This window comes from Contarinia nasturtii, unplaced genomic scaffold (assembly GCF_009176525.2).
Source record: "Contarinia nasturtii isolate CC-2019 unplaced genomic scaffold, AAFC_CNas_1.1 Cnas_scaffold_695, whole genome shotgun sequence".
Lineage (NCBI taxonomy): Eukaryota > Metazoa > Arthropoda > Insecta > Diptera > Cecidomyiidae > Contarinia > Contarinia nasturtii.
In genome coordinates this window covers 3,282,355-3,297,946 of record NW_022198046.1, presented here as the reverse complement: position 1 = coordinate 3,297,946, position 15,592 = coordinate 3,282,355, and the positions used below count along the sequence as shown (strand labels likewise).

General features: G+C 35.9%; 1 protein-coding gene across 1 annotated transcript in view; it reads left to right on the top strand.

Annotated features, from left to right (window-relative positions):
- Positions 1–15,592, top strand: part of LOC116340777 (roundabout homolog 1-like) — a 78,602-nt gene that overhangs the window by 59,231 nt on the left and 3,779 nt on the right. The window contains exons 5-17 of the mRNA XM_031767432.1: positions 5,961–6,061; positions 6,221–6,273; positions 6,386–6,516; positions 6,643–6,768; positions 6,858–6,872; positions 7,610–7,741; positions 7,943–8,596; positions 9,354–9,631; positions 11,109–11,228; positions 11,639–11,864; positions 12,301–12,396; positions 13,970–14,216; positions 15,314–15,465. Of these exons, the coding sequence (XP_031623292.1) occupies positions 5,961–6,061; positions 6,221–6,273; positions 6,386–6,516; positions 6,643–6,768; positions 6,858–6,872; positions 7,610–7,741; positions 7,943–8,596; positions 9,354–9,631; positions 11,109–11,228; positions 11,639–11,864; positions 12,301–12,396; positions 13,970–14,216; positions 15,314–15,465 (2,331 nt within the window). The remainder of the gene's footprint in view (positions 1–5,960; positions 6,062–6,220; positions 6,274–6,385; positions 6,517–6,642; positions 6,769–6,857; positions 6,873–7,609; positions 7,742–7,942; positions 8,597–9,353; positions 9,632–11,108; positions 11,229–11,638; positions 11,865–12,300; positions 12,397–13,969; positions 14,217–15,313; positions 15,466–15,592) is intronic.

Below are 15,592 nucleotides of genomic sequence, written 5' to 3'. Positions count from 1 at the left end.
TGGTCCAAAACCAGGGCTCCGAACCTTATTCCTGACGCTTCACAATTTGGTGCAAGGCGTTCTTAATAACGATAAATTTGTACTCAACTTGCTTGGCATGCGTCAACCTTTGGATCTCAACGATGAACAAAAAGATGACCTGAAGAAATTGGCAAAATCCTTAGACAGAATTAATAAAGACATGCAAGAATAATTTGACAGTGTTTTTCTTACAATTTTAAATTGTTTGTATTTTATTTCGAAATAAATCAATTCGTTGAACTCATTGAATTTGAACTGTCTCAATAAATTCTGCAAAAACCACGCAGTCTCTCTTGTTTGAATATCGATTTACATATTTGTCTTGAACTTGATCCTTAGTCAGATTTCAACGGCAAAAAATTCGTACGCAATTGAGTGAAAGTGCTCTTGAAAGTGTAACGAACGGATATACTCACACGCGTACCCATACGTATATAAATTCAAAGGGGTCACAATAACAAGCAAAGAAAGTGAATACGAAGAAACTTTGTGACACCTCTCACAATCGCTTGTATGTTGTGGGCACGGTACAATGGAGCACAAAGAAAAAAGCTGCCAAATGGAACGAAAGTCTTTTCACGTGAACAAGTGGAAAATTCACATAACGATATGATTCTTTTGATTTGTTTGGGGAATTTTTCCCATTTTTTATTTTGCGTATTGTTTTCAATAACTCATTCACTTGAGAAGGTCTTGCATTGTATGATCCACTCGAATTTAAGTCATCGTTGCGTGAAATAATACAAAAATACGAGCGAGCGCAAAATAAAAACATCCTGAGAATAGAATGGCGAGAGTTTTTATTATATTGTTTGCTATTTAGATGCATTAGTTTATAGCGATGTGGTAACTTGAAAATTGTTTGCCGTTAACAAACGGGAACTTTTCAAGTGAAACCATTGTGTTTGAACAAAGCGTTTTCGGAATGATGTAATAACATGACTTGAAGTCTGAAACACACTGGCGCAACAAAAACTTCATAAAAATTTCTCCAACATTTTCAAATAATTCAAAACATTTTATTTCCCCTTTCATTATCCACTTCATTTCACGAATCAAATCTATTTATTTAACGACAATTTTTTATAACCAAAACTCAATTCTGCAAATTATGACAAAATTGTGCTCAATACACACAACTTTTTGCTACGCAGTAAATAAAAAGTAAAAATCATGTAATAAAAAGAAATAGTTTGGAAATGACCAAAAATTCTATTTATGGTTTCCGTTTGACGTTCATAAAACTCTGAGTTTAAGATCCGTTTTGGTGGTATTTTGAGATAAAACCATGTATGTGATCCCACATGTGACTATTCGCATCCATGAATGGCCAGTAGTTAAATGTTTGATCGAATTGCGTGGACACAGTTTTAAGGGAGAGGAAATGAAAACGGCTCGTAAAACGAATTCTATATTGTCATAAGGAAATTTGAATTGGAATGAAGAAAAAAAATGTGCCTCGGAAGAAGAAGTCGTATATTAAATACGACGGTAAATTTGCAGTTTATCATTGTCATGTCATGTCATGCGTGTATAAATTATTATAGTTGATTTTGAAAGGAAGAAGTGGTCCTAAACTCGACCGCGAAAATGTGGCAACAAGAAACTCATGCTTTTCCATATGGCATCTTTCATATACGTCTTTTCATCCGCCTATGCATTGGAATATCTTTCTAATTTATTTCAATAGACGCTTGGCTCCGAGATGTTGCTCGATAAAATGGAGCAATTCTCTTATGCGATAAATTTTGGATGAATCTGATAAAAACAACTGCTTGCGATGCCATCTAATTGCAAACTGTGAAACGAATGAGTTACTCAAAGGGGGATTCTTTTGCCGAATAGTAGCGATACAGGCGAATTACGAAAAATATTTATGTTTTCCGTGAAAGAATTAAAATGTTGAATTTAAAATCACGATAGAGCGTTAATCACCAAACCAAACTATCACCTGTGGGTTGTTTCTCTCACCCCACCTCTCTCTTACTCTCGCAAAAAACCAGACGAAACAAATGGCCACCGAAGCGAGACCGGCGGCTTAAAAAGAATTAAAGAATAGTGCGGTTAAATCAGTGCCCTCGAACAGCGATCGAAGGATGTGGTGTGAACGAAAAAACAAAATACAAAAAATTTGGACACTACACACACAAACATCCAATAAATTACATAAATGTTCATTTAATGAATGCTCATGATTGCAAACATCGAGGGAGCATAGAAACCGAACTAGTTTAATCGCACCCTCGTGCACCATATCTCCAAATTAAAATCGAATTAAACGAACGAATGCGAAAAATAGCGAATAATTTCGAGGTATTTCTTTGCGCGTGAATCGAATTGAAACAAAGCCAGAGACAAAATAAGAGAATAACACACACGCGCACTTTTTTCCGACAAAATCTGCAATGCATCGTCTATAAATAACGAAGCAAGCATTTCCATTTAACCAAATGTTCATTACAAATTTTTAACTCTCTGGCATTTTGTCTCTATATTCAATTGAGGCACGTTCGATTGGAATTGCTTGTTTATCGTATTTTGCATGTTCAATTCGAAACGGCATAAACAAATTCAGTGTCGAAGATATGTGCTTTTAATCGACTGTTTATCGGAAAAGAAAATTCTTAATTTCCTTCGAAGGATATTAATCCATTTTCGCCACTAATTGCATTTTTTTGCTGGCATTTTCGACAAATAGACACATCGTGTATTACTATCGGTTGTGCATACATCATCAGGGCAAACCCTTTTTTTAAATGTGTTTTCACGATCGCTATGAAGTTGTTAATTTTCGATTTTATTGACGATGATGACTATTAAAACATCTTCCTAGAACGAAGGTGTCGAACAGGATGCGTTTTTGTTTGTCTCGTAGCGATTTTATTAACCCATTAAAAATTCCAAATAACGTCGATAAATTTGAATGAGAGAATGCCGAATCATACACACTACCGATTCACACCCCGATAAATATACATAAATACGTTCATAACGCAACATAGCAAACAAATCGTGGCGAGTGCCGTGTTAAATGCGTTTTTCAATCATTTTTTATAACGTAATCAGGAAATAAGAACGAATATATGCACGCACATAATGTCGCATATGACTTGGCCATAATGGGAGAAATGACAACAAAATGTGTTTTCGAATTTCGTTTGGGAGCGAACAATTTTCAAAATCAATGCAGAAGTTAAATACACAGTTTTTATTATGGCACATGGCAAAAACCGATGACATCGATTCTATCACAACATACGTACCCTTATACACATGTTCGTTTTCATATTGTACACACATCCATCGCATGGCTTAAGGGCAGACATTTTTCAGTCTCATTTTTCAATTTATATTTCATTTGCACGACCATTTCGGTTGCTTTCGATCCAAATGGAAATTTCACAATATTCCGGAACATTTAAAAAAAAAATACCAGTACCCATAGAAAAAAAGGGTCTTTTATTGTTTTCTATGTCGCTATTATTCGTGCATTGAAGACGATGCAACAATACGCAATACCTTTGTTATGTGCGTCGCACACGTATTACTATTGAATTGGGGTTGCAACTGCCACACCACTCTATAATTATTTTGAGTAAAAATAGCTAAAAAAAATAGAACTAAATATTCAATTAGTTTTATAGTGCACAGTTACGCACTGAATAAAAGGTATTGATGATATTTCGTTGATGCTGATGAAAGATAGTGGCGCAGATGGCTTGCATCCTTGGTGCAACAATTGTTCAGTGAATGCGGAAATCTTGATTGTTTTTAATCAAAAAAATCCGATCCGTCTGTAAATTTCGACTCTGAATGAATTGAGGCGTTGTGATTTTTACGAAAGATATGTCAGGGTGGCGTTTATTCAATATACACTCAATCTTCAATTATTACAACTCGCTCGAATATAATTTGAACTGCGTTAACAGCCATCAATATGGCGAATCATATGCTCAGCTGAATTATTCTACTTCGACATTTGTGCTCTTCCACCTCAAATGTAATATTTTGTTTAATAAAGTCAATTTCCTGTTCTCGTTCTTGAAATTAAGACAAAACCGAAAAGAATATCAAATGACGTTATCTGTTGTTTTGCATTAAAATGCACGATAGTTTTAATTGTATGTAATAGATCTCGACCATTCTTCTTTCGTCGAAGTTTTAAGTGGTTCATTGTGTTTGTTTGCAACGTGAACTATTCGTATCTGTCGATTCAAAGATGTATGCTTTTTGTGCGCAATCGACCATTTTGCCAAGGCAATACCACACATATCGAATGATAGAGACGAAAAACAAAAATAAAAATGGATGGAGTTCGATGTTCGAAAACTTTATTAGTAGTTTTCGATCTTAAGACGAGTACTACTGAAGAATGGTGAAACATAATGATAGCTGGCAAAGCGAATAGGTATAATGGGAGGCGAATAGAGAAAAGTGGTGTTAGCAGTTGTTGATGCATGTTGATTCTGTTTCACGTGAATGCATCCAAACTAATGCTGCACAACATACACATGGTTCTTTCGAAAGGCAAACAAGTAAATAGAAGAAAACCAGATGAGCCACAGAGCGTACGATATTTACGTAAAGTATCCGAAAAGTTTTCATCATTGTCTTCGATTCGACAAATCCATCGACTAAAGTACATGTCTTGTTCTCTGTTACTGGGTGAACAGGCACGCACACACACATACACATTCAAACTGCTTGTTGAACGTGCAACGTGTACCATATATATGCAATTTTATGCGAAACATTGCAAACATTTTTCTTTCATTCTTTACTTCGTTATTTCGGCTTTTCTTTTGCAATTTCATTCTCTGTTGATGGTGAATGTTGCGTTTGTTATATTTCTCTCCCTTCAAATCTTGCCGAGTTTTTGCAAAGTAATAGCAGAACCTCCTCACATCCCAATGGCCGTTACCTATAAATTGGTTTCATATAATAAATGTGTAATTATTGTAAGGCTTTTAGTCTTAACGTGAAAGTTAAAAGTTAGACACATTGCTTAAATAGTGTGTTGCATCTTCTTTGAATTTCGAAAAGTGGAGTCGATGATGCAAGCAACTCTTGACTTACTTCGATAACTTAACTTTTTCGATTTGTTACGAGAAATAAAATCAATGGAAATGCCAGAGAAAAGGATTAATTTTTCGTCTTTACGACTTTTTTTTTACTCACCGTCAGTGTGCATGACTCCCCTCCTCGGTCATAAATCTCATCGAACTTCTCTTCGGCACATTCAAGGTTTCATCCCCTCATCTTTTTTCTTTCGTTTTACCATTGAAATCAGAACAGGTATAAAATAAATTAAATCACAACGAAAATCGATGGGTCAGTCTATAAACTTTGCACATGAAAAAAAAAGTTAGTACCGGTCAATGCTCATTCGATTTGCGTTACTCTAACAACTTTTACCCCGAAAATCAAATATATTCGAAACAACGTCTACTATGAGATAAATACTTTCAAGATGATTAAAATAAAAATGTTAAGAGGAGAATGAGCGAGAATAAAAAGAGAATAAAGAAAGAGCAACAATGGATGGGCACTGCAACAATGAACATGACAACGATGACAGCAAAAACTTTTTCATTGTGCGCACAAAAACTTGGATGTCGCAAACGAGCAAACCCATTAAATAGTCCGATATTAAATAAGTTTTGTAAATGGTGCGCGAGACGTGCACTTGAATAGAAAGAGCACTGAAACAGAGAGAGAGAGAGAGAGAGAGAGAGCAAGTATTTTATGCCTTGCCATTTTTTGCGCCAGCTCATGTACACTTACCCAACCACATTTTCTATGATAATAATTTTACGGTCCAAAAAGTTTTCCACTTAACACATTTTAGATATAATTTAATAATTAAAATCGTATTGAAAATTTATTACTTTCATTCTCATTTGCTGACAATTTTTTTTTTCTTCTTCTTTTTTACACAGTTTTACGAGATGAATTCCGGTTGGAACCACAAAACACACGAGTTGCACTTGGAGATGTTGCCATACTTGAGTGTGTTCCACCTCGTGCCAATCCCGAGCCGGTATGTTATTGTTTTTTGTTGTTGTTCTTAAGCTTCTTCATTCATTTTCATTATACATTTTGACAATGGCATCCGTAATTTATTTCGAATGCTGCATGAATATCACAATGAAAACCACGATAATTAACACTCAAATGGTTTGATTTAATTTCATTATAGGTTGTTACTTGGCGTAAAAATGGACAAACCATGGATTTAACCAACTCAAAACGGTAAGTGGTATATCGAATATGACAATGGACAAACACAATAAGCATCAGCAGCAACAAAAACCTCATTAATCACATTATCTATTTTTCGGTATTTGTTTTTCGCCACGCGTAGAATTCGAATTGTAGACGGTGGTAATTTGGCCATTCAAGATGCACGACAATCAGACGATGGAAGATATCAGTGTATCGCACGTAACGCGGCTGGTGTTCGTGAATCGTCGGTGGCATTTCTTAAAGTACATGGTAAGTAGCATGAACTTTAATTTTGTTGAGAATCAAATAAATGTCGAAAAAATTGTGTAACGTACATTTTTATTTGGCGTTAATTTATGTTTTTCATCTTTCTCTATTTTCATTCGGTTAAACCAGTGAAACCATTCTTGATACGCGGACCGCAAAATCAAACGGCTGTCGTTGGTAATTCGGTAACGTTCCAATGTCGTGTAGGTGGTGAACCTGTACCAGACGTTCTATGGAGACGTTCAGCATCTGGTGGTAAGAATTAAAAATCCATTGAACATTCATTACACTTTCCCGCACTTTCCATTCCATTTGCTGACATTTTTTTTTTCATTGTTCCTCAGGAAATATGCCATTGCGTAAGTACTGTGTTTGATATAATTTGCTCACATAAATAGTATGCACACAACAAGGATACAATAATACCTGCCGACATGGCAATAGCAACTCCAAGCAACAGCAGTCGTAAATCGCATGAATTATTGCAATAATAATTTTGCGTTGACTTGGAAAATCATTTAATTTCCATGCATAAAGCATGTTGTTGTTTGGTCGGGTGTGTATGTTACGCATCATCTACGATTTCAGCAAACAAACTAAAACGCCTCGATTCAATGAAGACGCACACAAAACCAAATTGAAACTGTTTTGCTCTATTGCAATTTGAATTTATCCCTTGGTTACGAAGTGAAATGCTGTCGATTTCGGTTAATTACGACGATTCAATCGATTCAAACAAATCGAAAACGATTTGCATACATCGTTTTAGTTAGATTCTCCATTGATTTTATCACATTTGAATAAATTGTAAATGTTCTGCTGTAAATTCAATACAATATTGAATGCGATGTACGCTTCAATCTAAATTCAAGCTGAAATAGAGAAATGCGAATGTCGTTAGAAAAAGAGATAGATTAAATTGTCAATTCGTTTGCGATTTCCAATGCAAACAAACATATTGCAATTTGTTATTGGATTTTCTGCAAATGTAAAATGTCTTGATGAAAATTTAAATAGTTCATTGCAGTGCATGTAATATATAAACGAGATTTTCATTATTGGTTGTGTTGTTGTTTTTTTGTGTTACAATAAATAGATCGCGTTCACATTCTCGAGGATCGCAGTTTGCGATTGGAAAATGTTGGATTAGACGACATCGGAGAATACACGTGCGAAGCCGACAACGCAGTCGGTGCTGTCGCATCCACAGGAAATTTAATCGTTTATGGTAAGCTGCATTTTATTTAATTTGATTGACTTAAAACTTACAAGTTAGATTTGGATTTCATGTGACGTTTTTTTTCACTGAACTTTTCTGTTTAGTTTTCATTTGCATTCAATTTTTTATTTGCTTTTCTTTTATTTTTGCAACAATTTCTTTTCCCGTCATTTCTAATTAATTTTATTTATTTATTTTTGATTCGTTCAGCTCCTCCGGTGTTTATAACACGGCCAAAGACACAAATTGTTGAATTAGGAAAAGAAGCAATCTTTGAGTGTGAGGCAAATGGTTATCCAAAGCCCACCACCTTTTATTCAATTGAGGGAAATCGTACGCTTATGTTCCCTGGATACAAGCACGATCGTATTGAGGTGACACAAACGCCCGAAGGTCGTCTTTTGTTGTCAATTCAAAATGTTCAACGCACCGATGCTGGGAAAATTATTGTTTGCAGTGCTGTAAACAGCGTGGGCAGCACAAGTACACGCGTTGTTGTGACAATAAATACACAAGAAGAACGTCCACCACCAATTATCGTCCAAGGGCCGGCCAATCAAACACTTCCAATCAAATCCGTTGCCACATTGCCATGCAAAACCATCGGCGGACCTGTGATTACAATTGCATGGTACAAGGATGGCATACCATTGGTATTAAATGATCGCATGAATCTTTCGCAAAGCGGCACATTAACCATTAGTGAGTTGAGCAAAGAAACTGATTCCGGATTATACATTTGTGTTGCAAGCACCAAAAGTGGCAGATCAACATGGAGCGCTTATTTAAAACTTGAAGCACCAACAAATCCAAATATTCGATTCTATCGTGCACCAGAAGCATCCACCTTCCCCGGCCAACCCGGTAAGTTTTAAATCACATTTCACTCCTTCTTTTCTTGTTTTGATGTTACTCAGTTTGTGGTTACGTTGCCCTTTTCTATGTACACAATCGTGTTCTTAGTATCGTTCTCTCCTCGGCGCACTCAAATTAACTAAATGAGTTAAGTTCATTGTTGCGCTCAAGTGACATAAAAATCGGTCTATGTGTTTTGTAAGCGGGTCTAACCATTGCCAAAAAGTTAAATTATCTACTCATATTGCTTTTACAATGTGAGTCCGTTTTTGTGATTTCACCCTCCGTTCAAATTGTGTGCACCGAAAATGTGTATCAGTGTTTAATTTAATTTGATGCGAAACGTTGTGAATGGGGAATATAAAGTCGTTTGTAATTTTTCGGAATGTTGAAAAAGCAACAGCCACCACATTGGAAAAATCCTTAGAGAAATCTCTCATGGCATTCAATGTTATGTTCTGTGGGTGCGTCGCAATTTTTCAGCGATTTGTTATGTAGACACCAAAAGTACTTATCTACCGTCTGTTTCAATTTTTTCCCTGTCGATGTTACACACGATACACACAAATGGAAGCAAACAAACACACAACGTCCCTTGCAGCAAAACCATTCGACTAATTTAATTTTGAAAATGAACACGAAGAAAAACAGAAAAATAAACCACATACACACACACACCGATGCGCACTCACTTTATTCGATTTCGTTTGTAAATATGAAACATATTTTTTGATTGTTTTAATTGTTCGTTGTTTCTATCCCGTAGGCAAACCGCAAATTATTGAGAAAACCGACAACAGTGTGACAATAACATGGTCGCGAAGCACGAAAATTGGTCAATCGAGTTTACTTGGATACTCAGTTGAAATGTATGGACGAAATGATACCGAAGGTTGGGTTACAGTTGTACAACGCTTGCAAGACACAACTTATACACATACCGATTTAACGGCTGGCATAAGCTATTACTTTGTGGTTCGAGCTGAAAATACACATGGAATGTCGGCGCCCAGCGCAATATCCGAACCCGTCATCGTTGGAATTGTAAGTACAAACATAAATGTTGTTACTATTTTGCATCTATTCAACCATTTTTACGAACTTTTTGGTGTGAGGAGTAAAAAAAAGAAGCATCACGAACACCATAAACTTTATGAAAATTTCATCAACGAAATACACTCGGTTTATAGTGAAAATTAGAACATCAAATTTTCGAGAGTTAAAGTTTTGGTTAGAAAATTAATTGGAATCTCGAATTCAGACACACACACACACCAAGAGTGAAATTAAATTCATCAGCAGAAGCTACAGACACTATGGCTCAATCCAATTAAAATATTATGTGCACATTAAATAGATCTCTTCGTTGTATGCACACTGCACACATAGATAGAAAAAGAGTGACTAAACATAGTGAGACATGCATGCAATTTTGAAAAGATGTGCACCTTGCCGTGCATTCGTTAGTTGGCGAGTGTCAACTACGTGCATTTATAAATTTCATTTAACAAACTTTTCGCTTTTGTACACATACACACTTGCACCGCGTACAAGCCGACTCCTTTTCCACTACCGTCGAGCTCATCGTGTGTGTGTGTTTGCATTTGGCATTCAATTTTAAATTAATTTATATTCTCGCATTTGCACATATTTATGTCGGACGAGATGTGAGCAAATGTCACCCATTTCGATGACTTCATCGACCTCGTTTGCATCGCTCGATCTCCCCCTCGCTCTTTCTCGCTCTCTATCGTAGTGGCATTATGGTGCTACTGCCAAAAAGAATGAACTAAAGCAAATATATGCATTTTGCGATTCATCATCTCGTCGTTTGGAATGCACACACTTTCGAATGTGAATATTCGGTACTGCCGATACAGCGAAAAGCGAGAAAGATGAATTTGTATGCTTTTTAGACCCTGGTGTGTGACAAAGATTGCACATAATTTATGTGTCTCTTGCTTTGTCTCTCTGTGTCGAGATCCGCAATGCCCCCGCTATGGTTGGTTGGCAATGGCTGAATGACTGTGAGTGTCGCTTCTCGATGTATGTTCGTTTGCTCCTTTTTCGTATATGTCGATTCAATATATGAAAAACAAACAAAGCGCACATATATTTCATGTATGAACTGAGCAGTCAGTCGTCGAATTCATGCGAAAATCTCGTTTGTTTTCTCTCTCTCTCTCTCTTTCAGCTCTCTCGCCATGAGTTCAGTTCCGGTTTGTAAATAAAAACCGTAAATAAACAACAATCGAATTGAAAATGGTGTAGAGTAGCAAAAGACATACACAGCAAATGTTCAAGTATTTGTGCATACACAAATCTTGAACTGATGAAAAATCATTTTAAGAATGCTCAGCACTGCAAAAAGCACTGCAATGCTGAAAACAAAGCTCTCCGAATTCCAATTTTTATTTCCTCTTTAATTTTGATTCATTTTCTGAAGCGAAAGCGCTGTTTGCAATGTATTTTCTTCATTGTAATTTTTGAATTCTTATGGTTTGTTTTTTGAATTTTACAGAATGACTTTAACACTGGTCTCGATCTTAGTGAAGCTCGCGCCAGTCTACTGTCTGGCGATGTTGTTGAACTAACCAATGCGACGTCAACGGATTCAACCAGCATGAAACTTGTGTGGGAGGTAAGCATATCAAAACTATACAATATTTTTTTTTTTGTTATCCTTCAACAACTAAAACAAATCACAACGAAAAATGAACTCATTCTCGCGGCCCAAAGAGGATGAAGCTTATAAATTTTTCAAAATGCAAACGGCACACAATGCAGCTGTGCTGATGTGCAAATGTAACGACAATCTGCTGCAATTTAACTCAATTCGGTGCGACCAATGCATCAGCACTGGCAACGTATTAAAAATTTATCAAATTATACTCTCATTCACTTCACATTGTTATTTCACAGCATATTCTTTTTAATCTTTGCCATCGCTCTATAAAACCATTTTGGAGCTTTTGATAGCATTTGTTACTGCGCTCGGGACCATTATTGAATTGCAATAAAAAAAAACATGAAATATTATTTTCGTTTCAGATCATCAATGGCAAATATGTTGAAGGCTTTTATATTTACGCAAGACAATTGGATTCGGACAATGATACATACAAAATGTTAACAGTGCTTAATGGCGGCGGAGCATCAACATGCACTGTTACCGGGCTCATGAAATATCAATCCTATGAATTTTTTATCGTTCCGTTTTACAAAACCGTTGAGGGAAAACCATCGAACTCTCGCGTTGCGCGCACACTCGAGGATGGTGAGTTGAATATTGTGTGATTTTTTTTTATGAGAAAAATCTTTTCCGGTTCAAATAGATTGGGAATCGGATTGTTGTTTACACGAATTTTCATCCAAATCAATCGACGGTTTGTGATGTGAATTGATGGTCAAATGAGTATTTTGCAATGATATTAGCAAAAAAATCCCCATTCCAACAAATGGAAATATCGTAATTTTATAGACAAATAATTTTCGAATCAAAGCATTAGGCTTTCGGACAACAATTTAGCAATTTCAATTTTCCTGGAATTTTTTTCACCGGAATCATTTAGCAATGACCAAAAAAATGTCCAACATTTTTCCATTCGAATGGAATTTTCCAATTTTGAAAATACCTAGAATTGTTCCCATCGAAAATTTGTTCGTTCGCGTGAGATTTTTCGGTTCTAATTTTTATTTCGTTTAATTTTCAGTTCCAAGCGAACCACCATCCCATATGGAAGCACTCTTATTAAATTCTTCGGCCGTTTATTTGAAATGGAAACCGCCAGTGCTTCAAGCTCACAATGGTAAGTTATTTTTCTTTTTATTAAACATTCTCAAGATGAACACTGATTGACCCAGTGTTTAATTGGTTTTTTTTTTTAAGTTTTCACTGATATTGTCACACTTCACTAGGTGATTGAGCCGAAATGGCGTTGATTCAACGCACGTGAAAAAGAAAACGTTTGAAATCAGTTTTTAATAGGATTTTTCGTTCTAATTTTAATCCTCGTACCTCGTTCATTTTTAATGTGGAAAAAAAGAAATATGCATATACCAGCGATGCATTTTATTTGATTCGTTTTTGTCGCTTTCTTCATTCACTCAAGTCATTTATTTTAGTGTGAACAGTTTTACTGACGGCAGTTTTTCGCTATCTTCTGTTCAATTTGAAAAGTTCCATCCAATGAATGTTTACCACTTTTTGTTTTCAATTTGAGCATGTCGTTTTGTGTTTTTCTTTTGTGTGCGCGAAACGACAAGATGCTTAAAATGGTTTGAATTGCGCTAAAATGACACAAAGTTGGCGAACAAGATGTCGCCGGATGTACTTTTTCTTGTTTTCTATTTTACTTTCTGCCATTCGGTTTGAATATTGCAGATTTAGATAAAAGCCTGAATAAAAACGAATCACAGTTGCAATGTACTTGCAATAGAGAAATATGAATCTTGCCAAGTAGTTGTCGCAATTTTTCTTCTTCTTTATCTTTTTAAAGAAAATGTAATTTTTATTGCTGTGTCGTCCTTCTTTTTTTGTAAATCGAAAATACAAGATCGGAAAAGTTATTTTACAAAAAAAAGAAGAAAAAATACAGTTTACCTTTCAAGTGCTGGTTCTCAAGTGCCATTTCACTAAAAAAGATAGTTCGAACACTACATGGAATGAAATGGGCTATTTTTACTTCAATATTTTTCTCCAACGCCAATGTAAAATCGGCGATGATTTTAATAAAACAAGCCGTTTTATAACCGACTTTATATTAATTGCATGCATAGAATGGCTGTATATTGATCCCCTCGATAATAAGTAATAGTGAATCTCCGTTGAGATTAAATGCAAAAAGTTTGTTCTAATTTCATCGGTGAGTTTGTAATTAAATTACACAATGCTGCCAAAACTTTGTTTGTGTTTAATGCACACGCACGTCAGTTAATTTTCGAAGCCAATGTCGGGCATGCATTAACCAAAGCAAAGTTGAATGGTTGGTTGACTGTTCGACAACGGGCGAGCGTGCAATGTACATCATCACCTGCATTTGAATGAAACCTCTTTCGCCTTTGTTATGCAATGCCTTTGATGATATTACCGTTGTGTTCGAGTCAATTGAAAATGTACGTAACGGCACAAAGTCTGAAGTGACAGAATTCGACACCCTCTTGTCTAATTCAAAATGCGAACAAAGCTGCTATTTGTTCTTGATTCGTATGCTAACTTTATCGACAGGCGTCGTGTCATTTACAACGTTTGATGTTCAACTCGGCATGAAATCACATTTCATTACGGCAAAAATGTAGTTTGAAAACTTTGCTTTAAATAAACAAATACAATATCAAAAATAAACCATTTTTTTTCTCTTTCTCCCCTTTCCTTATGTACAGGCGTTTTGCAAACGTATCACATAATCGTGCGTGGTTACGATGCAAACATGAATCGATCTCGAATTCTGACCAATGTTACGATTGATGCTACCGCACCAACACTTTTACTGGCTAATTTGACCGAAGGTGTTACGTATACGGTCAGCGTGGCGGCTGCCAACCGAGCTGGATACGGACCATACAGTACACCGGCCACACTGAGATTGGATCCGATTACCAAACGCCTGGATCAATCAACATTACACAGGTATGCATAGCTGTAAAGTAGTATATTATAAGAAGTGTTTCATATATATTATAAATGTGAAATGGAGACGTGTGTCCGGTATCGAATTACTGTGTGCTTCGTCGCTCGACTGCATTACAGGATTTTTTTTCGCTTCACTTTTTTATTGGGTTGTGGTAAACCATAGAGGATTTTTGCACAATTTATTCCTCATTTTTGTCACGTCTTCATATTTTTATGAGTATTTTCGTTTCGAAAAATTTCACAATTCATTTTCGTTGAAATCATCTTCTGGATCGGACTATAATATCTTGAGTTCCTCTCATCTTCTGCTATTTTTTTTGTCTTTGGTTTTATTGTCATTTGTCATCGAACATTGCACACATGTCGTGTGCCGACTGAATAGATGAATTGAACCGAATTTCGAAACATATACTCACCGCTCATTCTTACAAATAGACCAAAAATGTTAACACACAATATGTGATTGCAATTCTCGACACTTAAATATTTTATCGCCAATTTAACGATTACATTTATCCATTTCGTTGAGAATGGGAGAATATTTCTTCGCTGCAACAGTAATTCCTTTAGTGTGTTGTATGCGTGCGGTTTTTGTTCATTTTGAATTCTCTGAACGGATGGAAATGTATATACATCTCGAGAGAGCGATAAAACTAAACTTTAACAAGACGAATTAATTTCCATATTTCTTATTGAATTCGGATATGTTCGAGGCACAAATTCGCTCTGGCACATAAAAACCTTGAGCATATGTGGTTAAAGCCGTTTTTATAATCGTCGTCACTCATATATTTCATGCGGATATAGCTAGAATATCAGTGTCCAGAGAAAATGTATGTAATATGAATGAGAAACCGCAAGAAAAACACATAAATGAATTTTCTTGACGCCGAACATGCACATTGTGTTTCCTAAATTTAGCCACAAGTTGCGTCAAATGCAAACATATACACACACTTAATGAATCCCAATTGCACACTCAACCATCGTCACACGCTAAGAAAAAAAAAACTATATTGTAATAAATCATAAAAAAAGATGAAAATTACTAATTGTTTACATTTCGCCTGGGTTCTTTTCACTTTCATTTGCAGATACCCGATAAATCACGACCATATGGATGACTTCCTAACAGAGACCTGGTTCATTGTATTGCTCGGCTCAATATTGGCCATCATAATTATGTCGTTCGGTGCAATGGTATTCGTGAAACGAAAGCATATGCTGATGAAACAAGGCGCACTCGGTAAGTTTAACAAGACAAATTATCCCACAGCAACAACAAACCACTCTCCCGTCGGCTAGAAAATATCGAACAAAAACATATTCAAACCGCAAATTTGCATACAAAACGGAACTTGTGGCAGCGCATT